Source organism: Syngnathus floridae, chromosome 2 (assembly GCF_059516105.1).
Source record: "Syngnathus floridae isolate MCC-2025c chromosome 2, RoL_Sflo_1.0, whole genome shotgun sequence".
NCBI lineage: Eukaryota > Metazoa > Chordata > Actinopteri > Syngnathiformes > Syngnathidae > Syngnathus > Syngnathus floridae.
In genome coordinates this window covers 18,669,962-18,696,837 of record NC_142414.1, presented here as the reverse complement: position 1 = coordinate 18,696,837, position 26,876 = coordinate 18,669,962, and the positions used below count along the sequence as shown (strand labels likewise).

The 26,876-nt window shown below is 39.4% G+C and overlaps 3 protein-coding genes across 9 annotated transcripts; all 3 read right to left on the bottom strand.

Annotated features, from left to right (window-relative positions):
• Positions 1-1,582: 1,582 nt before the first annotated feature.
• znf217 (zinc finger protein 217) lies at positions 1,583-9,412 on the bottom strand. 2 transcript variants are annotated; one of them, XM_088370054.1, is made up of 5 exons: positions 9,307-9,412; positions 4,572-5,914; positions 4,276-4,383; positions 2,531-3,832; positions 1,583-2,441 (listed from the first exon to the last, which is right to left on the bottom strand). In XM_088370054.1, exons 2-5 carry the CDS (start codon positions 5,872-5,874, stop codon positions 2,332-2,334), a joined length of 2,823 nt encoding a protein of 940 aa, XP_088226180.1. In that variant the 5' UTR covers positions 5,875-5,914; positions 9,307-9,412; the 3' UTR covers positions 1,583-2,331. The 2 variants fall into 2 exon arrangements, with proteins under 2 accessions (XP_088226180.1, XP_088226179.1); XM_088370053.1 differs by lacking the exon at positions 9,307-9,412 and adding an exon at positions 8,610-8,931.
• Positions 9,413-12,958: 3,546 nt separating this feature from the next.
• Positions 12,959-26,333, bottom strand: bcas1 (brain enriched myelin associated protein 1). Of its 6 annotated transcripts, none has more exons than XM_088369170.1 (15): positions 26,222-26,333; positions 26,085-26,128; positions 25,759-25,834; positions 23,932-24,242; positions 18,826-18,966; positions 18,059-18,148; positions 17,367-17,402; positions 16,954-17,172; positions 16,221-16,277; positions 16,046-16,087; positions 15,900-15,953; positions 15,492-15,530; positions 14,734-14,856; positions 14,281-14,499; positions 12,959-13,743 (listed from the first exon to the last, which is right to left on the bottom strand). In XM_088369170.1, exons 2-15 carry the CDS (start codon positions 26,121-26,123, stop codon positions 13,675-13,677), a joined length of 1,515 nt encoding a protein of 504 aa, XP_088225296.1. In that variant the 5' UTR covers positions 26,124-26,128; positions 26,222-26,333; the 3' UTR covers positions 12,959-13,674. The 6 variants fall into 6 exon arrangements, with proteins under 6 accessions (XP_088225296.1, XP_088225297.1, XP_088225298.1 ...); XM_088369171.1 differs by having other exon boundaries at positions 18,059-18,112; XM_088369172.1 differs by lacking the exon at positions 18,059-18,148.
• Positions 20,498-23,895, bottom strand: LOC148402414 (uncharacterized). The gene has a single exon (XM_088369169.1). It carries the CDS (start codon positions 23,103-23,105, stop codon positions 20,841-20,843), a length of 2,265 nt encoding a protein of 754 aa, XP_088225295.1. The 5' UTR covers positions 23,106-23,895; the 3' UTR covers positions 20,498-20,840.
• Positions 26,334-26,876: the final 543 nt, after the last annotated feature.

Sequence of the window (26,876 nt, the reverse complement as noted above, 5' to 3'; positions counted from 1 at the left end):
AAAAACGAGACCGAAAGTGCGATTGACAAGATGTCAATCATTCGCAATTGAAGGCACACTTTTTACGTGGGCTTCAAGAGCTAGCTGAAACAATGGTGGAATATGTACCTTGTGTTAACAAGGGTGAGACTACCCCTAACCCTGCCAAAATTTGAATGGGCAGCAAAATGTCACCAGATACATGTCAATCAAAAATACCTACCACCTGCAAACCCCCCCTCCAAACAACAACAACAAAAAGGAACGGGGCTATATATTGCCGATACATTTTCAAATTTTCTGTCCGCACACCAAGACTGCCTAATATAGACCAGGAGTTACCACTTTTTAAGGTAACCAAACCACCACCATCAGATCTATAGAAGCTGATTTCTTACAAGTGAGTGCTTGAGTTACATTGGAGGAATTTAGCAAAACATAATGGCTGACTTGCTACCCTGTTTGATTAAAAATTGCAATTATCTTGTAGTTTACTTCCATTTCATTTGATTTTCTAGCTAATAGTCAATTACAATGATCAATTGTAATGACAGCAAACGCCATTTTGCATACGGAGATCGATGTCTCATTTGTTCAAACCATATCTAAAAAGCACAATGACAAAAATATCTGTGATAATTCACAACTCTAAACTTTACTGTATTTGACTGCAAATCGATTGTAAATGCATTCTTAAAATCTGCAATTAATGTAATTGTGTTGTGACGGACTATCAAGGTATCTATACTGCATCCATGCGGAAATGCCAGTAAAATCAGTTTACAAAAGATTCATCCAGAGGTGGTGCTGGCCAAGTCTAGCCACCACGTAGTTCCACCCCTGGTTTACAGTATCTTCTTAAATGTAAATTACGGCCAGCCTTTTTTGTCATGCAACATTTTGTGTCATGCAACATTTTTTCGATAGTAGACCTTTCGCTCAGTCAAAGTGCGGTCGCATGCAGCTGAAGTCATCATTCAAGCCATTTTGCTTGTATTGTCAATCACCCTGACGTGACTGCACTGGTCGTACCAAAAGTCTGACGTCATGGGGAAACGTCTTGACAGTCTGACAGGTATCGTTTTAAGCCAAATGATCAACATTGGATGACTTAACTCTTTAGGAGGGACTACAACATGTCATAGGGACAATCAATTTGTATTATTGTAAACAAAATAAAATCAATTATCTATTAAAAAAAAAAAAAAAAACCTGGACAACGTGGTTCTTCACGGTGTTGGCCTGCAGGCCCATGGAATTTTATACAGAACTGTACTTAGTAAATATTGCCCTCTAGCGGCAGATTTATACGGCCACTGTTGAGTTCAATAAAATACAACAACCCTAAATGTCATGTCTGTGCAGGTGATGCACTCATTGTACTGTATTGTATATAGGGAGGATTTCATCACGTTATCAAAAAAATGTTTCATTATGATTAAACATGCAGATAGATACGTAGATAGAGATAAAAATAAGAGACAAGTTTAAAAAAGAGCCTGTATTTTTATTTTAAGAAGTTATTATATGTGGTTGTGTCAATGGCAGTCCTGACTGTATGGTCACTATAACCAATGACACAGCAATAACTGACATGCAACTCTTTGCCTCTCATGTTTTTATTCAAACATGTTATACAAATCTCAAACAATATATTTCATTTAATTACGCAAGTTGTGAAAGAAAAAACAAAATAACTTAATCTCAATTTATGGTGTCAGATCAGATTGTAAATCTGATTTGCCTGAGATATTTTATTCACATTGACATATTGATTCTGATAGTATGTAGTTGAAGATATCAAGGCAGGATGAACAAATAATATATGAAATTAAATACTTTCAAAAATGTGCAAGACTTGAAAAACTGAAAATGTGCCATGGAACAACAACGTACAGCACTATTAATAACCACCAAATCTGAGGACCATTTGACGAACAGTACCACCCAAACTGTGCTGACCACTAGGGGGGCGCTTGATGTACCATGTAATTCTACTCCAATCAAACGTTTGACAAAAGAAACTCACTGGTCAGTGCTTGAGGAGAGGGGCTTTGCTGATGAACATATAGCAGCAACAGTATTTCGTACATCAAAGGCTCCCCGGATATTATTTTTATGTGCTAAAAAGATGCACAAATGTTATGTGGTAAACTCTGATCAACATTAGTGTGGCTCAAAAAGGAATTTTCTGGTACACATTTTTTTCAGCCCTAAAAAACAACAACAAAACATCCAACAGTCCTGAAAATAAGGTAGCAGCAAATGATTATGATTTCACATTCTCAAAAGGACCCAATTGTGTCAGATGTGCAGAAAGATTGCATAAGTCCTTTAGCGTGCGTTGACCTTTTATGTTGTCTTATCGGAGGTCCCATGGTGATTTGGGATGGGTGCTGGGGGCTCTCTCCTGGGCGGGATGGGTACAGTGGGGAAGTGTTGGAACAGCACACTCCTGCCTCCTGAGGAAGATATCTGCCATGTTAGCTCCACAACATGTGACCAAAACCCAATTCCCGTTAGCCCACCCCAGAGCAGCTAAACAACGTACCTGCTCTTGGATGAGCCAGCTCCATGTGACTTGGATTCCCCAGGATGCCGCGGTAAAGAGATGCCAGGGTGTTGGGAGCGCAGGCACGCAGGAGGTTGTTCCAGTCGGGATCCAAACCTTCTCCGAAGGCCGCGCTCTTGATTGGAGCCAAGATGTCCGCAGGTGCACGCGGGGCTTGCGGCAAAGTATAAACAACACTCCCTTGGACACGCAGATTGGTTCGTCCATTACCCGGTGGTGGTCGTTTGAAACCCACGTCCGCACCCCCTGCAGGTTTCATTTGCTTTAATCTCTTGCTGGGCGGCTCACCAATTTGGGGCAGGTTCCCGAACTGGCTGGGCAGGAACAGGTGAGCGGCATCAGACTGCCACATGGCCGCACTTCTCTCAGGGAAACTCCTCTCGGCGGCCGCCACTTTGGTGAAGGTGTTTGGCTGCTCGGAGTGGTACGCGCCCGCCGGGCTGGATTTCCTCGCCTGCTCGGTTAAGCGAGCAGACTCCCGGTCCGACTGCGACGCCCGGTTGTGCCCGAAGCGCTTTCTCTGGTGCGGACCGGCATAAGGAGGTGCACGGATCAGCTTGGGAGGCGTCGTTTCTTTGGGTTTTGGTTTTGTCGGTGGAGAGGCTGGGGGTGGGGACTTGGTTCGGCGAGGATGGCGCCTGTCAATCATAGCGAGCGGGCTGACGTCTTTTCCTTGGAGCGCAGGTGGGCAGCCTGTGAAGCGCTTCTGCTTGCCCAAAGTATTCTTTCTTGCACCACCACATTTATCTTTGTGAGTCAGCCTTTTGTGCATAATCAGAACCTCCGGGTAGATGGTTTTATATGTGCAGAATGAACACACAGAAGGAATTAATGCATTTCTGGGTTGTCTGCTGGCGGGGACGGAAAGAGACACTTTTAAGGACAGATTTAATGGGGCCTCACACTTGTCGTCTTTTATCTCCTCCTTTTCCACCTTCAGATTAACAGCTACAGGGCACTTTATGGTCACGTTCTCAGTTCCGTTGAAAGCTGCATCAGCAATTACTTTTTCATGCTCGTTCTGCACAGCCACGTTGTGGAGCTCGCCGACAAGGCTTTGCAATTTATCCAGCGGTTCTCCCTTGGCCTCAGGAAACCAAAGTTTGGATTTTTTCACTGCTGAACTTGCTTTCCTCTCACTTGGTGAAGGCACAGGAATAACGGGTTTGCTTGGGATCTCCACATAAGGTTTGTCCTTGTGGCGTCGTTCCAGGTGATATTTCAGCGATGTCCTCTGGGCGGCAGCATAGTCACAGTAAATGCACCTGTAGGGTTTTTCACCTGACACAAAAGGAAGGAAGGTAACAACTATGAACGGAGCACTTCTATAAATGTACAGAAAGATTTTACAACGCCTTTTCTTATAATTGTAGTTGACTTCCCCTTTAAGATCGAAACCAGAAATTGAAGTTATTTCCATTTAAAGTGGTACCTACATCCCTGTAGCAGATAGTAAGTCAAATAATAAAAAAAAAAGGCCATTTTTACTTCAGCGTCCCTTACTCAATATCAAACTTTAGGTTGAAAAAATTTTGGTTTTAATATCTTACCAGCAAAAGTTCTTGACTTATAATTTCATACTTGTTTGATTGTTAAAAATGTTCTAAGTACTGTTGTAATGTTTACGGTTTATTGATGGCGAAATTTTGTCCGTGAAACAGGTGATTTCCTACGAGAAAACATTTCACATTTCAATTGTAACAATTCAAGTGGGCTGAATGTACCTGTGTGAGTTCTGAGGTGCACTGTTAGGTAATAGCTTGAGCGAAATGATTTGCCACAGTAGCTGCAGTGTGTCGATCGCTCTTTCGATTGGTAGAGTCCATCCTCGCCTTAAACAAGAGAACACAGGAACAGAAATCAACAGTGCTCAAAGACCTCAGATCTCCAAATAGACAGAAACATAAAGGCCAAGGTACATGGGAGAAATGCAGCCGAGATAAGGCAGCAATCTTTTTACAGTTGTTCTGGTCTTTAAATTAAGGTGTGATCAACTAAAATGAAAAAGATGGATGAATACCTGCGTCAAAGCCTTCCTCGGTCCCGCCCTCGACGCAGGCTGCTGAACCTGCTCTGGCCCACGTTCCGTCAGTGGGCAAGGTGGGGCTCTCTCCTCCGCCTCCCTCACGCTTGTGTACCCTGGAGTGAAGTACTAACTGGTGGTAGGTCTTGAAGCTTCGCTGGCATTCCTCACAAGTGGTGGGCCTCTTAGTCTCTTTGTTCTTTTGCATCAGGGATCTCCGCGGTGGTAGTCGTGGTTCTCGGCTCGCTGCCACGGCCTGCTGCTGCTGCTGCGATCTGAGCTCTCTGCCTAGAACCACTTTGGTAGTTTTGTCTCCATCAGACCCGGAAGCGCTCATCTGTTCCTTATCAGAGCTGCAGTCCTCATTGTCTGTGCTGGCCTCCGGGCCCATCTCTTTCCTTGCAATAGGACCAACTGCAATCTTACCTCTTGTGGCCAATTGCCAGGCCTGAAATGTGTTATAGGGATCCAGCTGAGGAATCCATTTTGACGTTCTTTCGGGTCGCAAAGACTTGCCTGCGGGACGAGGCTTGAGATTGAGGCTGTGAAAAAAACTCTGTTGGGTCAGAGGTTCAGTCCCAGTGTCGTCAGAGTGTTGTTCATCTTTGGCAGGCCCCACGTCTCGGTTGTGTACTTTACTATGTTCGACCAAGCTGCTGTGGTCTGGAAAGAAAAACCCGCAAACCATGCACATTTTGTAGGCGGTGACCACAGGCGTTGACACAGGCTCTTGAACCACGCCGTTGACAGTGACAGGGCCCTCCTGGTCTTGCAGGGCCTTGCTCTTGGTCCCGGACTTCCCGTGCATCTTCATGTGGTTTTTGAGGAACCAGGGCTCTCTGAACCGCCGTCCACACACATTACAGCAATAGGTGAAGTAGTCCTTGTGCTTCCTCAGGTGGGTCTCCAGCTCGCTGGCATCCTGCGACACCAGGCCACACACGATACAGGTGTGGACTTGCTCTTTGTCCGGCGCCAGGCTGCCTGGTTTGGTCCGGGGTCTCTGCCCCGGGATCCGAAATTCCGCTTCAATTCTGAGCACGGCCGGCTCAAAGAATGTGGTGGGGTGCTGGGTGAGAACGTGTTGCCCCACCTCATCTTGGTGAGTGAACGTCTTGTCGCAGAACATGCAAGATGGCGAATCATTCGCTCCGCATTGTGCCACGGTCTTTGAGAGGTAGGTGACGTGAGGAGTCATGCTTGAGCCAGATTCCGGGATGCTGGCGCTGTTGCTAGTCAAGCTGTCTTGGGTGAGTCCCTCCGGGCTCTCCACAAACGGCAGCAGAAACTGAGTTGGCATTGTGGGATGGAGCAACAATGCATTAAAGATGGCTGGGAATCTGCAAGCATAAAGAACAGAGTCTCCTGAGGCTTAGCTCAAAGATGAAGAATAATTACCACGTAATGTCGTGAAACAGGAAATGTAGCTTTATAGCAATCGAGTTCAGACAAAACTGATTGTGTCCAATTTGAGGCCACTTGGATAACATGGATTTGAAATTTGGTATGCATTATTTATGCTAATGACAAAAAATGATGCTTGAGATTTTTTTTTAACCAAAATATGACTAAAACCAGACTAAGGTTTACATTTAACTAAACAGACACATTAAAAGCAATGGCCAGGCTTGGATGAAAGCGCACAATATCGATTTGCTCAATTCCTCCACTTGTAATTTGACTTTAATGTCAGTCTGACCCAAAGGTGGAGTAACTGGACCAGCCAGTTATAGTGTAAGCATTGTAAACACAATACTTACTGTAACGCATCACAATGAAACGTGTTATTCTCACACATGCTTTTGTGTGTCACACTTTTTTTTTTTTTTTTAGAAATTTACAGTGGAACTTCTGCAGTCATCATTGACTTGTGACCAGAATTTCTTGAAGAAACTAAAAACTCACACTAAACTTGGAGTCTTTTGCACTTTTTCTTTGCTTTTGTGGCAGCTTTAACAGAGTGAAGAGAAGAGCATAAGAGGAAAAAGAATTTGAACATAAAGTTTGAGGAAGTTAACAGGCTCATTTTTTCATAGCACCAAGACACCAGTGTCATCATACAGTATAGCTCATCCTTTATTAAGTTTCTTTTCTTCTTTCTTTTTATTTAAGCTGGTTAGCATCATTTGTGTGAATTGGTTCAAAAATATAGTGTAAATATATATAAGATTTATGTAAACATGTTTAATTACTATAGGTGAATTTGTTATTAGTACACTTCATTGATAAAATATTCAGTACACATATATATAAGTCTTTTGTTTGTTTTTGCATATACACCATGTGTATTTGAAATAGTTTACACGCCATACTTATACTGGTGTTACTAGGAGCTCACTTTATTTTGTTTGTTTTATTTTGTTGTTTTGTAAACAGAATGCCAATTCCAGTGACGTCATCTAACCTAAACCTGCAAGTTATAATTCTATTATTAATTTGCCATGCCCAGTCAAATGAGTGAAATTACCACCCATTAGTGCACAGCTTTTGCAAACTAACCTTTCACAAAACAGGGGATTCCGCTTTGTTTTTATGTTCTAATGTGGTCCAAACCAATCAAATTAGATAGTTGATCAGAAACTGTGGGTGTAGAACATACTAGTTGAGCCCCTTTCCATAAATAAAAAATATAATCTGAACCGCTTATCCTCACAAGGGTCATGGAAAATTAAATAAATAAATAAATAAATACATAAAAATACACAACCGCATTTTTAATTCCTGCTAGTCCGCAGACTACGTTCCAGTTCACTACAATTCTGGAGTGTGGAAATTAAATGTCAGGCTTCTTGTTTGGGCCATGGCAACAAACCTCTACAAAATGTAGCAGGAATCAGTTCTGTTTTGTTATATCTGAGCCTGCGAGCTGTGTTTGATTGATGTAGTGATTAAAAATGACCGCCAGTAGTAGGAAGCAACAAAGCATACATAAGTTACTGTCGTAATCAATGCAGATTTTTCAGGTATGCAAACTTTACTTGAGTATTGCATTTCTTTTTCTGACGGCTTTGTACATTTACTCTCAACATTTGAAAACTGATCAGTATTTACGACTCCTTTGTCAAAAAAGTGTTGTTACTTTTTTTGCATTTCAATGGCAATTGACTGTCCTGGAGAGCTTGATTGATTGATGGTTGGTTTGATTGATTGACCCAAATCTTCAGGAGTTAGCAGATGAAAGGACAGGGTGTCCGTGTATTTTGTTCAGTTGTTATCATTGGCTTTATGTATGTAGGTTCATAAAAGGGAAATCTTGTAAGTGCATGTTTTTTTTTATTATTCAAAGTTATCAGAATTCGCATTGTTTATAATAGAGCAGTAAAGATTCCGTTTTATTTTTGTGCTTAATTACATTTCAGAGTGTACGTTCTTGTTTATCTTAAGTACAAGCATTGAACCAGAAATACTTTTACCAGTCTTTTTTGTAGACAAGCATCTGTACTTTTTCGACCTAAGTGGAGATATTGAATATGAGCCACTTCTGATGACTGCTGGGTGGGGGTCATGTAAAAACTTACAAACTAATGCAGAGTCTTGGATGGTTCTTCAAAATTTACCCAGTGTCACTTACCCAGTGATGTTTCAATTAAGGTATGACGTCACCAATTTGAAGCAAAACCCGTTGAAAAGCGCACATAATTCATATTACCAGATTCATTCACATCATGCGTTTCACAATAATACCCCCCCCCCAAGAAAGAGCGAACAAATTCGTATTGTTCCTTATTCTTATTGCACGTCCAAGGTGAACAACACTGCAACTGTCTCTCTCACACTCACACACACACACACACACACACTTTAGTGTGCGCACTTCACTTTATAGCCATCTTCTTCAATGGGAAGCTGCCCTAGATGTCTTCATTGTTACGTTTTATTCGGTATTCGAGTCCTAGGAATAAACGTTTGTTAAGAAACGTCCTATTACGTTTCTATTATCTATCTGTGGTGTGCAACACGCTGTAATGTTTCCTGAATCCAATGCATCTCACATACATTACAAAAGACAAACTTTTTTGCAGTACGTTTACTTACTTTGGGCGTATCTGTGGTGCGTTCAGGCTCCAAACAACGACTTAACAAGTTGTCTTTTTTGAGAAGGAAGAGACAATAACCGAAGCACTCTCCTCTCCCGTTTCCGGTTTAATAGCACCGACTTCTCAAGTTTTTGTTGAGTTTTTTTAACCTTTGTCGAGGGGTGATCTTTTCAAAGTTTACTTTGATGCCCTCTGTCTTGCTCGGCTCACCTTTCCGCCCCCAACAAATTGTTCAATCATTTTAGTCAGCCGTTGGGGAGAAGATGAGGCGCGTGCACGACACTCCCCCCTCCTTCCCTTCCTCCTCCTCCTTTCCTAACCTAACCTCACGCGCACGCGCGTCCTCCCTCTGAAGGAGACTGATGTCACGTGGTTGCAACGAACAGCTGAGATGAAAGTAAAACAGATAACTGCAAGAACTTTGGATCGTGCAATTTATTATGATTTTTTTCATAAACTTGCAATTGAGTCACAGTGCTCGTTGCCATGTTGACGACACAATATTCATCAGCTGCGAACGAGCAACTAATCACGTTTGATTTGTATCTGCTCAAATACACACACACCCATCGCTGCTCCATACAGTCAACTTTGGCGTATTTGCAGAAATCATAAACGACATGTTTAAATGCATTGTCCCAAAGTGTGTGTTGACAACTTTTCTTAAACTTTTCATTCAAGTTGGTGTAAACTACCTTTTAAAGCGATGCTGCTTGATCCTCTTCCTCTTCTTTTTTCTTCTTCTTAAGGCACCATGTGGGGGTGGGGGAAGGGCAACCTCCAACTTTTTCACAGTTACATGAGGAGGAGTTTTTGCAGAAGCAGGTTGAGTGAGTGAGTCAGCTTCCTCCTATTTCACATCGAGCTTCAATAATGTCAAATCAGTTAACCTGATGATAATGGTGAATATAACATGTGGAAGGTTTGAATGAAGCATTACAGCTTTGTCGTGGGAATAAAATCTGAAGCATTTTTTTTCATGAGATACTGTACACAGTAAAGAAGGAGCAATGTGAAAGAAGCAGCCCCTCCTCCACCCCTCAAAGCAGCCAGACAGACAGCAGGCATTGATAACTAGTTTAAAAGCCACATACATACAATGGTACAATCAATGAGTATATTCAGCTGAACACTGCCAGGATGAAGAAAAAGACGAGCATTTTGTGAAAGCTCGCCCAGCTGAGGAACAGTATAACAAAGAGCATGTGTGAGCCCAAAGTACATTAGTAGATGTTTTGTTGGCGACCATTTTCATTTCACTGGATGAAAAGTAGATTTGTAGTTTACTCAACATGTCTTGCCGAAATATATAGATATAATGTGCTGCAATACAAACGCTATACATTGGCTCAGTGAGCACCAGGCACACAAAGGAAAAGCACTTCGCTTTAATAATCTACAGTAATATTCACCAAATGGGTCAAGCAAGAATAATAATAATAATAATACAAACCAATCTTAATGTGACTCAAGGAAGAAACATCAATGGCTGTACAGTATTGAACTTTATCCACTATTTGAAAACATATATGCAATAAAAAAAAAACAATTTTCAATGTGCTGCCAGGTGGAACATTTGACCATAAGTTGTCCTCTTGTCATGTATATGTTATATATGTTTACTTGATGTTGTTATAAAAAATATCTCACAAATTCTGTTACACAATAACAACTCTGTCTATTAGTTCCTGGTCTTTCTCACACACTTGACATATGTTTATAGAAAACAAATATTGTTTTAATGACCTTTATCTAACTAGCATTCAGTAGTACAAATTGATACAGACTCATTGTTTACGTTTATTTGAGTGGTTGTTTTTGTCTTTGACTTTCTAACAAGTGCATAAAAAGATTACTTCCAGTTAAATACAGCAACAACAAAATTAGCATTCATGGTAATAAGAAATCAATGTATGCAAAGGGTCATGTGTTTTTTGTCCTGACTTGTCAGGAACAGCTGACCTCTTTGTTCTCCAAGTTTCATGACCCCCAACCCCCCTTCTTTCATAATGGCCACTCAAAAAGTGAGTGATCGTATGAGAGCTCCATACACACCCTTGTAGACTCCATTGTATTCTACATAAAACCAGCTGTTGGGGTGCCAAACACTGGAGACATTCTCCAACCTAACTTTTTGGACTCCTGGGAAGAATTGGTGGGCTTCCTCAAAGGCTTTCAAATACGTCCATCAAAATCTGAAATTTCAAACTGCTTTGTATTTAGAATGCTTTCTTGAATTCAGGACGGACCTCTAGATACCAAGCACCTCCTTTGAGAATTGCAGATGCAAAACGATGAATGAGATTTGAACCTGATAAAATATAAGCACGTAAATATGCAGTTAGATGGTTTAAACTGGGTTTGACATTTATATCACCCTGCATAACAAATGGAAGAAAGAATGTCATCAATCAAACAATAAATCACAAACTGTCACACATCCAACCAGTAAGAATGAAAGTAGCAAAAAAACTCCCTTTACTGAAATAATACAAATCAAAAAATATGCAAAGAGACCTTTACTTTCTTTGAAGAAGATGTTTATTATTTTGCATCATGTAAATGCTTTTAGTACAGCCGCCTTCAGTCAATAAGAAGATAAATTAATTGGATCAATTGTAATTATAGTTCTTATCCAGCCATTGTCTACAGTATTTGTCCTTATTTTGGCAGAGTCGTTCCCAGCTGACTTTTGCAAGAGGCGAGGTCACGGTCATTCACAGCACATAATTTGGTTTTAATTACAATGCTAATTCAAATAATTTAAAAAATCATATAAAATACAATACATAGTTGGATAAACAATACATTTTATACATTTTATAAAATACAATTTTATAAAATGTATAAAATGTTTGATTCTGTTTATAATTGTATATGTTGTTTTGTGAGATTTAGCTCCATGTCTAATTTATCAACTCATTCTGACTTTGTTAGAAAAAAAAAGTTAAATTGCTTTAAGTAAGAACATGATCTGCTGTATTTTAGTCCTCTACATTCCTCAAGAATCTTTTTGGAAATTAAGCTCAACAGTGTATAATGTTACTTTAAATCAGACTCCAGGATCATTTCTAAGCATTCAAAAGGTTTCACTGATAACAACTTTGATTGCCTTTTGTTGTCACATTAGAGGATCATCTCCATGACAATGCCCCCCAAAATTCCGCCTGCTGTTTTGAACCTGTTGCTGTTCATTCATGATTGTCAGAACGCAAAGTTGTTGTTCCAGATCTCCATAAGATGGGTGGATGCTAAAATCTCAGTCAGATGCTTTTTGGGGGTTAAGAAACTTCAAAGAATCTCAGGTCACATGATGCATCAGTATTGTTTTGTGACCACTTCCTAAGTAGTTCAACTCCAGCTCCCTCCCACTTGTTTCATCATAAAGCTGGGAGTGTGTCAAACGACCCGGGCGATGTCTTCACTTTTCCGTCATTGCCTCTGCAATTAATTACACTGATGCAAAATTGAAAATGATCCACCTATTACGCAAAGTAACGCAAGCAAAGTCTCCTTGATAACAAAAGAGCGGTGTGAGTTATGGCTGCAAGGGCTGTGACTCACCACTTAATGGAGGTTGAACGCCTCCCGCTCGGAGGATGCCGCTCTAAAACGCATCCTTCCAAAGATGTCACACCAGGCCCGTTAATCATGGGCGATGACATCATAAATGTTTAAAGACGAGTCGAGGCTTTTCTTTTAGCCAACTATGTATGGGGCCTCGGTTCATACATCTTACATCACATATAAATGAGATTATATTTATTATACGATTATGTGACAGGAATAATGATGTGACCAAATTCTCAAACAGGTGAAACAAACCTTGCACTGGATCCAAAATCTTGTACGAGATTTTACCCTTGAATGCAGCTAGGCATATTCAACTACTCACTATTCATACTATTTATTATTTTATATTATTTACGATTATTTCTTTATACCAGGAACCAGCACCTTTAAAGCCCCCTGCAATTTTGTTGTACATTTGGTTTGTCTGTTGTTGTGCAATGCCAATAAAAGGTTTCTATTCTATTCTATTCTATTCTATTCTATTCTATTCTATTCTATTCTATTCTATTCTATTCTATTCTATTCTATTCTATATAGCCCAGTAACTCAGCTAAAATACCTCCTTGTGAGAGTTCCTGTTTTCTTGCAGCTGTCAGTCAGCAATCCAAACGAAATCCAACTATGACGATGAATTTACAGAAAGTGATTGATGCATCACACTTCCCCTCAAGTTCACCAAACACATGAACGCGTCATGTTCTTAATAATGTTCAAATCCAATGACTCATCGCGGGCTTTATTGAAGGCTTTTCTGTATGAACATTTGCCAATGAGCAAGAAACGACAAATCTCTTTATTGTCTTCAGGAAGTAACTTACACATAAACACATTAATGGAAGCAGACAAAAACATCATGTTAATCACACAAGAACATGCCACAAGACAACCATGACTTGACGGTTCAGAGGCAACTTCATATTCATTTGGTGTCAGTCGCACAACACATATTTGCACATTGACAATTATATTATAGAGTTCATTCCCACGTGAATTTGTTATTTTCAAAGCTTGCAATTATTCCCAGACATAGCAACGATTGTGATTTATCTCATGTGTCCAGTAGGTAGGGTCAATATATGTACGAACATCTCACATGAACAGAACAGAATGTTGAAGTGCTATTTTCTCAAGCGCAATACACATTTAAGAGAAAGATTTCTGTTGCCGCCCAGCAACAAAAAGTAAAGTGTGCTAGTGAATCCCGTAAAAGGTGTTTGTTAGTCCAAACAAAGCTAATTTCATTTCAAGTCCTTGATTTGACCAAATGTTGACCTCCTCCACATTGTCACAAAGCAAACATCCCAAAACTATCTGCACTCTCAGTTCATATTTCATTTCTTTTGCCCCCTCGTATTGACCTTTGAACTGCTAAACTTACAAAAACAAGCAATTATTAATATGATGGTTCCGTGAAATGTTGCCATGAGCCAGCGACAAAGATAAACATAGAAGGAAGTCTATACAGAAGTACTTGAGTGTAGATTCTGTTTTCATTTGGCTGGAGCCACGGTCACTGGCTCGGTCTGGACCCCGGCATCTGTCGAGTGACGTTTCTGACCCTGAAGAGAGGAATATCAGAAAATGGATCAGACTTCTCTTGATGTTTGCACTGTTTGATTACAAATCATACAACCAACTCCTGGCCTAGCTCGTTTTTGCAAGTTAATGTGAAGAAGGATAATTTTGACAATGTTGTCATCTGTACACATTGGTTTATTCTGAGTTCCACTCAGAGATGACTCATATACTATAAACTGAGCAACTGATTATATTATTAATATATATGGACTGATTATACAGTCCAATAAAAATCCAACATGACCGTTGTAATACGACAATATATATACAATAAATAAAATTGAGGTCGTGTAAATTTGGCAAGTTGCACACAAATTACGAAATAAAGTGACTGACAAAACTACCTTCCTATGGTTAACACAAAAGTTGACTTATTATCTGATGAGCTTCTGCTGCCATCTAGTGGAGGCAATTCCACAGCATAGTGCAACGTGTTAGGAAAGGCCTCCAAATTAATCTCTAAATAAATGAAGTGGGGACCTGTAACTAAGTATTGCTGGTGTGTGTTTTTTTTCTACCAGATGTTTCAAAAAGAGCTGGATGGAGTTCCTCTTCTCTGACTTCTTGGCTGCATTGGCAGCACTGTCACCAGCTTTAGGGGTCACTGAGGCTGCTTTGTCGTCTATGACCACCTCGCATGTCTTTGCTGCAGCTTTGGGCTCCTCTTTGGTCTTGACTGTGGGAGATGCATCTGCTGCTTTGACGGGGGCAGGGCTCGCCTTCTTCGGATCACTCGCCTGAAAGCAGTGAATGCAACACACCATGGTGCATAGTAAGATAGTTTGCTCGCTTCTTCGATTAATCTTTCAACATAATTTCGTCCGTGCCTGCTTTGGTTCATCCCACAGTACAAATGAGTGTCATTGTTCAGAAGATTTTTAGTGAAATATGAATTTCAGCATCAGCAGAGACAATCTCCATCTTTCACAAGTATCAGAAAATGAACAGATGTTTTGTCGATTGCTTCTTACATTAGGTTTGAAAAAGGAGAAGAATGATGACTTTGATGGGGTTTTCTTCTCTTGTTGAACCGGTGGTGGTGGTTCTTGCTTGGCAGTGGCCTCCAGTGTCCCAGCTTTAGAAGGATCCACCTTCTTTTGTGAAAGACAAAAAAGAACCATAAGTATGACCAGCTAGTTTGTGAGGATAACGACTCGGACTGAATTAAAGTAGAAACCTAAGAGTGAAAAATATTGTTAGGAGAGGAAATGTTTGAAACCACACCCAAGTCCCTGCAAGAATAGAAAAAAGCACACCCTGATTTATCTATACTGAATATTGTCTTGACAATAGTGTAAGTAGAATTATCTTGGACTCATGCAGTATGCACAAAGAAGAAAAAGAACAGGTCACCCAATAATTTGAACAAAAAGTAAAATTAATTCCTAGAACTTTCCACGGATACGCATCAACCTGGATTGATTTGGCCCATGCGTCATGACTCAATAAAGTTTTATGCGACTGGTTGAATCATTTTAGCCAGCAAACGTGTAAACTAACTGTTAAATTAATGACCAGAGTTGACACCTGAAGGTCAAAGAGGAGGTATAGATAATAATTGTGCAGGCTTATTGAGATGAGATGGAAGAAAAGAACCAAATCCCAGCAAAGATTTCAATGTCAAAATGTTGATTAAATACAACCAAGAAACCCTTTGTAAAAATAACACAATAGGTATTCATAATAAATGTAATCTGAATGTTCCTGAATAACTCCTCTTGGTTATTACCTCATTTTCTACCTCAGGCGGTGGTGTCTCTAATATCATCTGCAGAAAGGAAAAGGGTTTTATTTTCGCACCAAAACTAACTAACTAACTAACTAACTAACTAACTAACTAACTAACTAACTAACTAACTAACTAACTAACTAACTAACTAACTAACTAACTAACTAACTAACTAACTAACTAACTAACTAAAGATATGAATGAATGAATGAATGAATGAGTTTGAAATAATTTGTTCTTGAATCATAAAGCCACCTACAAATGTGTCCAATTGTGTTTCTTAACATTCTCAAAAGGGGAAATTACAATTTGGCAACTGCTAGCAAGATTTGAATGTAGTTTGAATTTAACCGCAAGTCTACTGCTACTAAAGAAAGAAAAGACTTTTGTTTACATCTGCTACTTTACCTTCTCCTCTACAACCATCTGAGTTTCTTCTCTTGCCTGCTGAGGTTCTTGAGCCTCATTTGCAAATACAAATGAAAACATTTTTTTAGATAAAAAGATTACGTCTCACAAATGACACAAGTGAAATATTTACGTTCAGTGATTACCTTAACCTGTGCAACTGCTTGGGGCACATACACTGGAGTTTCCTGCAGGGTAAATTAACGTTTGCTGTTGCTGTTTTTTTTTTCTTTTCTTAATTTTAGAGTACGTAGTTGAGGCCTAGCATGAATAGCTTCGAATAGATTCAGACACTTCCTGAGAGCAGCTGGACAAGTTTACCTGTTTTTCTACAATTGGATCTACTTCAGCTTCTTGCTCTTGTGTCTCCTTGTTAGTCTACAGCACATTGAAACACTTAAGTTAAGCATCATCATTGTTAAAGGCAAACCTCACTCATCCGCTATTACTGTATGCAACCCATGATCTGCATATACATTTGTTGTCATGAAACAAAACAATGCAGTGCAAATAACATTTTCCTTCCTCAATTGACTTTGGTAGCCTCTGACTAAATCCCACATTAACTATGTATCTTTTGTTCATTGAAATAATTGAACACACACCTACAGAGATGTATTCCACCAAACACTCAGAGAATGTAAAAAGTCTACACACCCCTGTTTAATGTACGAAAAGGTGGAACTATAAATGTCGGGTGAACATTTTGGACTGGGCTGTGCAGCGAAGTCATTCGATCGTAACCTGTAAAGTTGTTTGAACGTAATTGATAAAGTCATTCAAACGTATTGGTAAAACGAAGGCTGAATGCTAAAAAAAAAATTCCCCATAATTCCACACCGTATTGACTTATGCATCTGCAACTGTTCCAATCGTTCAGACATTATTATCAATACGTGCAAATGACTTCAAACATGTTCAAACGACTTTGCCAAATGTGTTAGAATAACTTTACGGAATACGGTCAAACAACTTTACCAAATACATTTTATACATATAAATACATATACTAGAATAGTATTAATGCACGCAAGCTGATTTTGTGTTTATGTACCTTTGAATGGAAGAATTTGCTCAGGACATCTTTGGCTGACTTCCCTTTAGGGGATTCCGTGCCCTTTGCCACAGCTTTTGTTTTTTCTTTGGAGGTGGAGGCTTTGGCTGCTTTGCCACTTAGCTCCACTTTGACTTCCAGTTTTGGAAGCTCTGGAGGAGGAGGTGGCGGGATCAACATTCCCTTGGAGGCGGCAGGAGGATCAGATACTTGTGCAACCTTTGGGGGAGAGCCTTAGTTAGGATGCTTGTCTGCAAACATGGGAAGGACATGTTACAACTGCCGAGTACTTAAAACCAAGACGATTTGAAACTCCATCAAGAGTTCAATAAAGGAGATTTAGCAGGAGGTTGACCGAAGACAAAGGCAGAAAGGAACCCATGGCTTGATAAGGAAACAAACAATGTGCTCACAGTGGTGGTTGGCGCTGGCTGTTTCTCCCTCTGTCGCTGTTTTACAACAAAAGAGGCAACATTTTAATGTAGATCAGTAAAAAATGCATCCAGTTTAGTGCCAATAAATAGAAAGCTACTTTAACTGCCATATTTAACCTGCATACTAACCATCAGCTCAAAACATCCATTAGTCTGCGTTGGCTGATCTTTGTTATTTAAAACTAATCATTGGCTTTCAGAGTCTTTGGACAATTCTGCTAACCAATTATAGTTTATTTCAATAAATGAATGAATGAATGAATGAATGAATGAATGAATGAATATGAGCTGTTACCATGTTTTTTAAGGGCTGGGCTATATGGCAGGACATGCTTTGAATTACAGAAGCTGCTAAAAATCCAAACCAATTGATTAATTACCCAGTCCTGGTTTAACATAAAAAAATCAACATGATGAGGAAGTGGATTCAATGAAGTCATCAGGTGAGATTAACATTACATGTACAAATGTTAAACTTTGGGCAGAATCTCCCACACTAGACCCGGACCAACCAATAGTATAGATTTGAATTCAAACAAATCTGGACACAGAAGGTTTTTGCCCAACAATGACAGATATAGTATCATAAATAAAAAATTGGAGAATGCCATCTTGTTTTCATTGTGATCATCTATGACCATTTATTTTTAGTCGGATTGTGTCATGATCACCTGATCCGTTATGACTTCAGAAGTTTCCTTTTTGGATGTTTTAGTAGGAGTCGTCTGCCGAACAAGGGAAGGGACAGCTACCGTTAAATTCTGTCATGAAAAAAAGAAAACACAAAATAGAATAATAGGTTGCCCAAGTGTTACATTATTAAAGATTGCATTAGAAATGTTAAAGTTGAACATAAGGCAAATTAGAAAGAAGGTCGTTCATAAACGTAAGAACAAAATAAGTGCTGTCGGTGGCCATGTTGTGTACACAGTGTGTTGCTGTCAGAGTGGCGGCCATTGTGCTCTGGAGATGGCGTAGGCCTGCCCTCGCTCTATCTTTACCAATCTGAACTTCTAGCTGCACAGGCCTCCCTTGTGAGCTCACACGATGGCTCCAACAATGGGCCGCCACATTCCCGCATGTTCCAAGCCTTGATTAGCATCGCGCGAGGGCACTGTAACTCTTTAAAACGCCACACGTTCCAAACGACGGCATGATGAAGAGAAAATACAATGGCTGCCTGTTGTACATCAGGGCATCATTTGTTATGGATAGCTTTGGTGCAATGGACAACGTCATTGTTACAATTTATTTGTAATATTAGCAAAAGGAAAGCTTTAAAAAAAACAACAATCTGGTTCATTTGAGTGATTAAGAGCTAATCAAATCAACATTTTATGAAATCCTTCAATTCTGGTGATTGAAGAGCAAAATTCAATAACCAAAATATCACAAACATACATATTATTCATGTTTACATTTAAAATGTGTCACTTACTAAATTTTTGAAGAAGTTCATAACTGGACTCTCTTCTGGGTTAGTCTTGTCTTCTGCAGGTGGACAGTTAGCGTTGTCAGTTGGTTCTGGATTCCCACTGTCTGGTTCCGTCAGTGCCTCTGGGTTTTGGTTAGCAGTCGCCTAAGCACCATCACACAGAATTAGCCTTTGGAGGGTTATGCAGTAGCAGAGCAGTGCAACAGCGTCTTAATCACAGCATTGAGATGGGAGCACAATTCCAACCATGCCTCTGCCTACTCTGCACATTGTAAACAATCACCCTTTTATTAACGTGCATGCTCCCCCCTCACTCATTGATATTCAAGTATGTTGGTTGGTCATTTTTCAAAGAATTGTCAGAAAATCCAAATACCTTGCTGTGGGTCTTTGAAGTTGCTATCGTTGATTTTATCGTGATTGGATAAATCTAATGATAATTATGGGAGGATTTTTTTTTTTGCCACTGAACAAAAGTAACTTTCATAAACATCTGTTTAGTCTTCAATGAACATGAGGTATGTTATGTGCAACAGTCTTCCATCAACTGCATATCAGACATAATGTAGTATTCTAGTAGCATTTTTCAGTTAACAATGAGGCTTCTTCAAGGACCTTACATATTTTGTAATTTGTAAACATCACAGCAGATTCTACAGAGCCACAGACATGAAAAAAATAAATAAATTGTGGCCACGATTTTGGTAAAGCATCCTGACAAAATACTAAATTAGCACTTAGCAATATCAGAAAACGCATGTCACGCACATACAGTCCATATCTCAATTTCACTGCTTATATTTTAGTTGGGTATTTTGAAGGAACCATGTTTTATAAAATATGTTTTTTGTTTTGGATATTACTTGATTGTTGTCGTGGTATCATGTTAAACAATCAGTCAGTTCTGCTTTGGGTAAAGCAAGCCAAGCAGTTGTTTATCTATCTATCTATCTATCTATCTATCTATCTATCTATCTATCTATCTATCTATCTATCTATCTATCTATCTATCTATCTATCTATCTATCTATCTATCTATCTATCTATCTATCTATCTATCTATCTATCTATCTATCTATCTATCTATCTATCTATCCATCCATCCATCCATCCATCCATCCATCCATCCATCCATCCATCCATTTTCAGCACTATAAGTCGCACCTAAAAACGTCCAATTTTCTCAAAAGCCGACAGTGCGCCTTATAATCAGGTGCGCCTTATATATGGACCAATATTGAGCCACTACAGCAGGCGTGTCCAAAGTTCGGCCTACGGGCCAAATGTATATATCTTATATATGGACAAACTTTTAAAATGGGCCATTCATTGAAAGCTTATAATTCGGTGCGCCTTATAGTGCGGCAAATACGGTATCTATCTATCTATCTATCTATCTATCTATCTATCTATCTATCTATCTATCTATCTATCTATCTATCTATCTATCTATCTATCTATCTATCTATCTATCTATCTATCTATCTATCTATCTATCTATCTATCAGTATTAGCGATGGGAATGGCAGTGCTTTTTACTGTGATGAATAACTAGCATGAGTTCATTCAAATTTACTCATTTGAAAGATTCATTCACTGAATCATCATCAGCAGAACCTGTTGCCACTCATCTGGCGGTTCACTCCAGTGTTGGCTTCTTTAATTAATAGCGCTGGTCTGAACATGTGCATGTCTCCTCAAGCCCAACCAATAGACGTCTTCTGTGGAGATCATTGTCTTGGTGGAGGTCTTTGCACTTCCTTCTGTTGGGGAATTTTCTGCATTCCTCCACGATGGACAAATAAGAATACTCAAGCCTGGTCAAGGTATTTTTTTTATTTTATTGTCAACATTGCTACATTGCAAAGTGAATTAGATATTTAAAAATACAGGTGCCTTGACATTGTCAAAATGCAATCACGTTCACGGCAGTGTTCTGTACATTTAAAAGCATAAAATAACAAAGACAAAGCAGCAAATAAAATTATTGTAAAAAAAAAAAAAAACGCTTTTGTGTTTCATTGCTGTTCTTCTGGAGCTACTTGAATGAGAACCATGATCTTATCACTCGATGAAGATATGTCAAAATATTGAAGTCTGTAGGGTGAATCTTCAACAACAGATGTACATGAAAACTCCAGCCTCATGAGTAAATCTTCCATGTGCACCTGGCGTTCCAACTTTTGGTCTGACCACTCTTCAGTAGGCGTAATTTCTGTTGTGTTGACAGAGGTCCCAAGGCAAGCTTCAGCTTCAGGAATATCTAACGCTTCCATTAAGGACAGAGACTCTTGAACATCATGTTTTGTGTCCTCAGTTTTGACAACACTGTTCTCTTCTAGTGGATCCTCATGAACTGAGCTACATGAATCCAGATTCCTCCCTGTTAATGATTTTGCTTGCAAAGTTTCTGTAGAACTGATTATACAAACGTCAAGATTTTCAAACATCCCTTTATCAAAAGGCTCTATTCCGGTCGTTCCTTGACTCTTGTGAGGGCTTTCATTTTCCTCTTTGGGCACGTCTGAGATTGCAGAATTTTTGGTTTGTGCATGTTTTGATGATTCACAGATTTCGCCTTCATCAGATGTTTCCTCAAAATGGCTCTTGTCTTTGGCAGAGATGATGGTCTCCTCTACAGTTGGCTCAGAGTTTTGTGGGATTTCACAGGGTGTTTCAAAACATTCATCTTCTGACAAAGCATCTTCAGATGTTCTTTGTGCTTCACATTTCGTCATTTTGTTGACTACTCCATTTTTTAGCTGAGCAAAATCTTTCAAGTGAATCTCATCTTGAGCATCCTTTACAATTGGCTTGCAAATTGCAGGTATTTGATCAAGTGGTTTGGGACATTTGTCTTCTGCCAAAGCTTCCAAAGATGCTTCACGAGATGATTTATGGATAAGTGTAATTTCCTCAGTTTTTATCTGTGGAGATTCCTCAACGTAATCTTTCACAGGAGTAAAATTCTCATCCTTACTCGTCTCTGAGATCTCAGTGAGTGGTTGCGAACAGAACCCAGCTCCCACAAATGTGTTGGTGATATTACAATCAGAGGACAATTCTTCATCAAGTGTATCGTCATCAACTACTTCATTTTCTTTCTGTGTAGATTCCTCAAAATGTAGGTCATCTTTAGTCGGAATGTTGGTCGCCACAGTTTTTCTTGGTACTGCGGGGATTTTGATGAGTAGTTCCGAGCGATATGCCACAGCTTGCAAAGCTGCTTTGGTGACTTCACATTGAGAAGATAATTCTTGGATCGGTATAGCTTTATCATCACTTCCTAGGACTGCCTTTATGTCTTGTTTAGATTCTACAGAGGAGATCTTGTGGATGGTCTCCATGAAGGCAGGCTCTGAATCGCCAGGCTGCTGTGCAGAGGATACAAATCTGAGTGCAGTGTTGGCTTGTTGTTGGTGGTCATCATTGGCAGGTTCCAGAAGCTTAGTAGATTCGAATTCGGGGATCTGAGAGGGGAGACCAACTGCTTTCTCTTTGTTACCATCTGCAGGAAAGCCAGATTCTGCACTGCTTTCCGGTGCCGTGTCAAAGTCTTTATCATCTCCATCTGCTAAACATTTAACAATATGATATTCAGGAACGTCGTCAATGATTGACAGTTCTTTGTACCAAATAGTGTTTCTTTCTGACGAATCCTCAAGCACATCAACACGTTGAGCAATATTCTCAAAGACTCGCTTTGGTCTCTCAAGAGGCAAATGCTCGTCCTCCTCTGAGATGGTTTCCATCATTGTGATTAGTGGCTCAACATTGGCTGATGGGATGTCATTTCTTCCTGTGATATCATGCGTGATGACTTCAGGTTCAGCAGTCTCGCTTAGAAGTGTTTCATCCGCTGAGCCGCCTTCTCCAACCTGAAGCCGAGACACGGTGACCTCATCAGCTATGTCAGTGATGGATTCTACTGGCTGATATTTGACTGGGGTTTTTGTATCAATTTCATGAGTGTCACCAAGCGTCCTTTTTTCAGGATTCTGGATTTCACCAGTCACCTCCACCCTCTCAGCCCTGAACACACTATCCTCATTGATGATGTCAAAAGTGGTGATCCCTGTTGCCTGGTTGTCCGACAGTTCTTCAATCGCCTCCCTTGCGATCACAATATCGGATTCACTCTTGGCTCGATCCGTTCCGACCAGGACCTTGGTGGTCAGTGCTCTCTCCGCGTCATCTCCTGTTTGTGTTGAAATATCTGATTCAACTATTCTCTCTGTCTGAGTGGATGATTCGGCTTGGTGATGCAGATAATCCGGTTCCATTTTGGGTGCTGATGTGCTGACTGCATCTTCTCTGCTTGAACTGGATTCCTTTATTATGAAAATCAAGATTCACATTTAGATTCATACTTTGGCGTTTGACCCTGGGACAAATAATAACCATGTTTTTGAGCAGGATGTAAATTGACCTGTAAATTGTAACTTCATAGGAGTTGGTGCAACATATTAAAATGCACTTTATGTATTTGATTTCAGAGGCATATTATTGAAGATGTAAATGACAAATCTTAAGCATAAACAGTTTGGTTTTCATGTATAACATTAGACACGAGAGAGGCTTTGTGATTGTTTGACATTGTACAGAGAAAGTTAGCTTAGCCCCTCACGATATCCGGAAAGATGGTCGAAAGTGCGATACGGACATGTCACTTTTTTAACCATCTTGGCGCTGATTGGTTAATGTGACCGGAACTCCAGTAATATGCTGCTTTTGACTGGAAACCTTACGGGCACTTAAACTTGTGCTTGATAATGAAAATTTACTTTACTTACCGTACGACAACAATGGTTGTCCACTGAAGGAGTCTTTAAAATTCCTCCACTGGGAGCGTAATTAAATAGAGTGTCTTTAAGTTTTATATTTTGTAAATATTAGTGGTTTAGTTTTTAGAGTTTCATATTAGAACCTTTGCCAGAACTCACGAAAAACTTAACCGCCTGACCTAAGACCCAGGCCCAAAATTTTCTCTCAGAATTATATTCTCATCCCATTTCAAAACGAACCCTAAAACCTGGGCTTGACCCCCAACCCAACCATAATCTCCATACTCTTGGTCCCTTCCCTAACCATAAAAGTGAAAATACTCACCAGGTGTGTGTCTGTGGTAGGAAGACTTGCTTCGATTGCAATATTCTCATGAGGCTCTTCTACAGCAACATGCTCTGCATCAACTGGCGCCTCTGGTTCTGCTTTCTTTTTGAATATTTTGTCAAAAAAACTCATTTTTGCCTCGGGTTTCTCAGCCTCTTCCGTCTCAGAGGTGGCGGCCGGCTTTTCGGGAACAACTTGGGTTTCAGCTTGCTGATTATCCAAGTGCACCACCACATCATATTCAGAATCTGCGTCAGAATTTAATGCTGCAACCTTGCTGGTTTGTTGGTTTGGTGTCAAACTTTCAGCTAAAGAGAAGAAAAAAAGTCAAATGACGACATAACAATCATGACTGAGAAATCTTTTGCCCTGACAATTCTTTGGAGGCCACCAATCCCATTAAAGCTGTGTTTTGTTTTCATTTAACTCATCTGAATGTTTGTGAATTTGCTGAAGGTTTGCCCTTGCAAAAACAGGTACAAGCTTGATTTCTCAAATAAGTAAGATAATCTACTAACCGGGCGCACCCAGGATCTGTTTCTGCCAAACTGACAATATTGACACACAGTACTTTTCGCACCTTTTGGGAGGAGTTTATACAAATATACATAACCTTGTTAAGGCAATGTGATTTTGTAAAACCTCTAAACAACAGCGTATGCAATCTTTGAGAGTGAACACACAAGTTAGCCCGTTTTGGGGAATTACAATAAATCAGCTCAATGGTGATTTTGTTCAAATTTTGTCCATCATAAACTGAGCTAATTTTATTTTTATCTAACCATATTTGTTTAAAAGGTCCTTCAAACTAATATTTGTCAATTATTAAATCAGTTAGCGTCCAACGAATTCTGTGTCTGTTCTTTGAAAGAATCGTGCTCCATGAAGCAAACATGGGCTTGTCTACCCAAGAACATGAGATTAACTTGATCACCATTGTGTAAACATCATCTCACTGGATGATTTTCTCTGCAGGGACAGTAACTGCACCATGACAGATTAAATACTCCATTTGAGAGACTACGCCTATAGTTCACGATAGAGGGTACAAGAAACAGTCACTGTTTACCTAGCATTAAAAAGTCCAAAGGACCAATTCATCCTGCGCATGGGAGGCAGATTTTGTTTACCACTGACAGATAGATACATAATGTGTTTTGAAAAGTAAGCGAGGAAAAACATAATTATGATTATGTACGATCTAATTTAGCAGCTATCGATGTCAGCATTACCATTGTGAATGTCGGAGAAATGCTGAAGTTGAACAGGACACCTTTGACAATTCGGAATTCAACCAAAGGTTTTTGGGAAAATGAATTTTTATAGTCACGCATATCTAGTCATAAAATGTAGTTTGAATTATCTTTTCATTTTTGCAACAAACAACCTAATCAAGAACTGTGAAGGAGATTGTGAAACAGAATATAAAAGGAATTTACCATTAGTTAAGATCACTCAAATTTTCTATTTGCTATTGAGGATGGTTCATTGGACAGGTGTAAAGAATGTTTAAAAATAATGTGAGTGCAACTCACTGTGTTCTGCACTTTCTTTTTTTAATGTTTTGTTTATTCCGAGCAATGTTAGCAGTGGTAAGTTCTTTACACATTTATGTGGTAAGTAAAATATTACAGTTACGTAAACCATTCTATTTAATAAAGATGAAAGTCGGTTAGTATTACGCTAGCATAAATTTTCCATTTTTTAGAAAAACGTGTTTCCAAATCCCAACAAAACAGTGATATGTATATTTGAAGTTCAACTGTACAAAACTGTGATATGTATATTTGAAGTTCAATCGTAATATTGATATAAAAAACTCACCTTCATTTTCTAGTCCATTTGATGTAATGTTTTCTGCTAGGCCATTCAGTCCTCCATTTTTATCACACTGATTGACCTATAAACATATAGTATGCAACAATGAAAAGAAAAATGACAAGTGAAAAATATAAATAAGCATTCCTAAGTGCTACCATATGACCATGATAACAATCTAACAATTAAATGAATAATCATCATAATCACCTGGACCACTTATTCTCATTAATGATTAATAAAATAATCAAAAATTATAATAATGAGAATTGTATTATTGTTATAAGTTACTAATAGTTTCCAAGGTGAATTTGCTTCATCTGTCATATTACCTTGCTTGGATCTTTGTTCTTGGAATGCTCACTCCCCATACTTACTGTACGACCAAAAGATGCAGGGAAGCCAAGAGAAATTAGAACAGAAGTAACTGCAGCATTTGGTCACATGTAACGTAAGTCTATCGCCTTACCCAAGCGGCTCTTCAGGTCAAAGTAAATGAGATCCTCCCTTGGAAGACAACAAGTAGAGTGACACCCTGTCAAAAGGGGTGGACTCGTCACTTCGGCCCAACTGTGCTTACTTACGACTGTTGTAGACAAGATCATTATATGCGTGCTTGCAGATGGGTGGGACTCTTTTTAAATAATCAATCAGATTTTCTCCCTGGAAGGCCCAAAAGACGTGCAGCAGCAGTACATGATTAGTTGAAGCCCTCTTGAGCCTTCTTCCCGTTGTAAAAATAATAGTGAGTTTTATGCTTAGTTAAATTGTATTTTTCAGATAATATAGGTAACGAGGTTTTCAGTGACAGACTCCATTACGGCTGCAAACATTGAACGTACGTGAAATATAATGTCTAGGAGCCACATAAAGACCACTCACTTTCCAATCGGCTTTAATTGAACAAATGTGCAGAAGAGTATCTCAACGTATTTTGATGCTCAAATCCACAAGACAACCATTCCTCATCTACAGACACATTGAAGCAAACCAAAAAAAACTCCACATGCTATTATTTTTTTTCTTGCTGTTATTTATTCATTTATTTATTAAAATTATTTGGGCCCGTGCTAAGGGCTCTCTAGCATAAAAAGTCCTATTCAAAGGTGGCTCAAAACTGCTAA

Bases quoted from the DNA above. Each gene is read 5' to 3' on its own strand.
- znf217 (XM_088370054.1), bottom strand. From the start codon at position 5,874: ATGCCAACTCAGTTTCTGCTGCCGTTTGTGGAGAGCCCGGAGGGACTC. The intron at 4,384-4,571 runs GTATTCATCCAT...CTCTTGTTTAAG, and splicing joins CGAGGAAGGCTTTGACGCAG to GCGAGGATGGACTCTACCAA. The intron at 2,442-2,530 runs GTACGTTGTTTA...TATCTTCCTCAG, and splicing joins GCTGGCTCATCCAAGAGCAG to GAGGCAGGAGTGTGCTGTTC.
- LOC148402414 (XM_088369169.1), bottom strand. From the start codon at position 23,105: ATGGAACCGGATTATCTGCATCACCAAGCCGAATCATCCACTCAGACA.
- bcas1 (XM_088369170.1), bottom strand. From the start codon at position 26,123: ATGGGGAGTGAGCATTCCAAGAACAAAGATCCAAGCAAG. The intron at 18,149-18,825 runs GTAAGTGACACA...TTTTCATGACAG, and splicing joins TGAACTTCTTCAAAAATTTA to AATTTAACGGTAGCTGTCCC. The intron at 14,500-14,733 runs GTAAGAAGCAAT...CACTGCTTTCAG, and splicing joins TCTCCTTTTTCAAACCTAAT to GCGAGTGATCCGAAGAAGGC.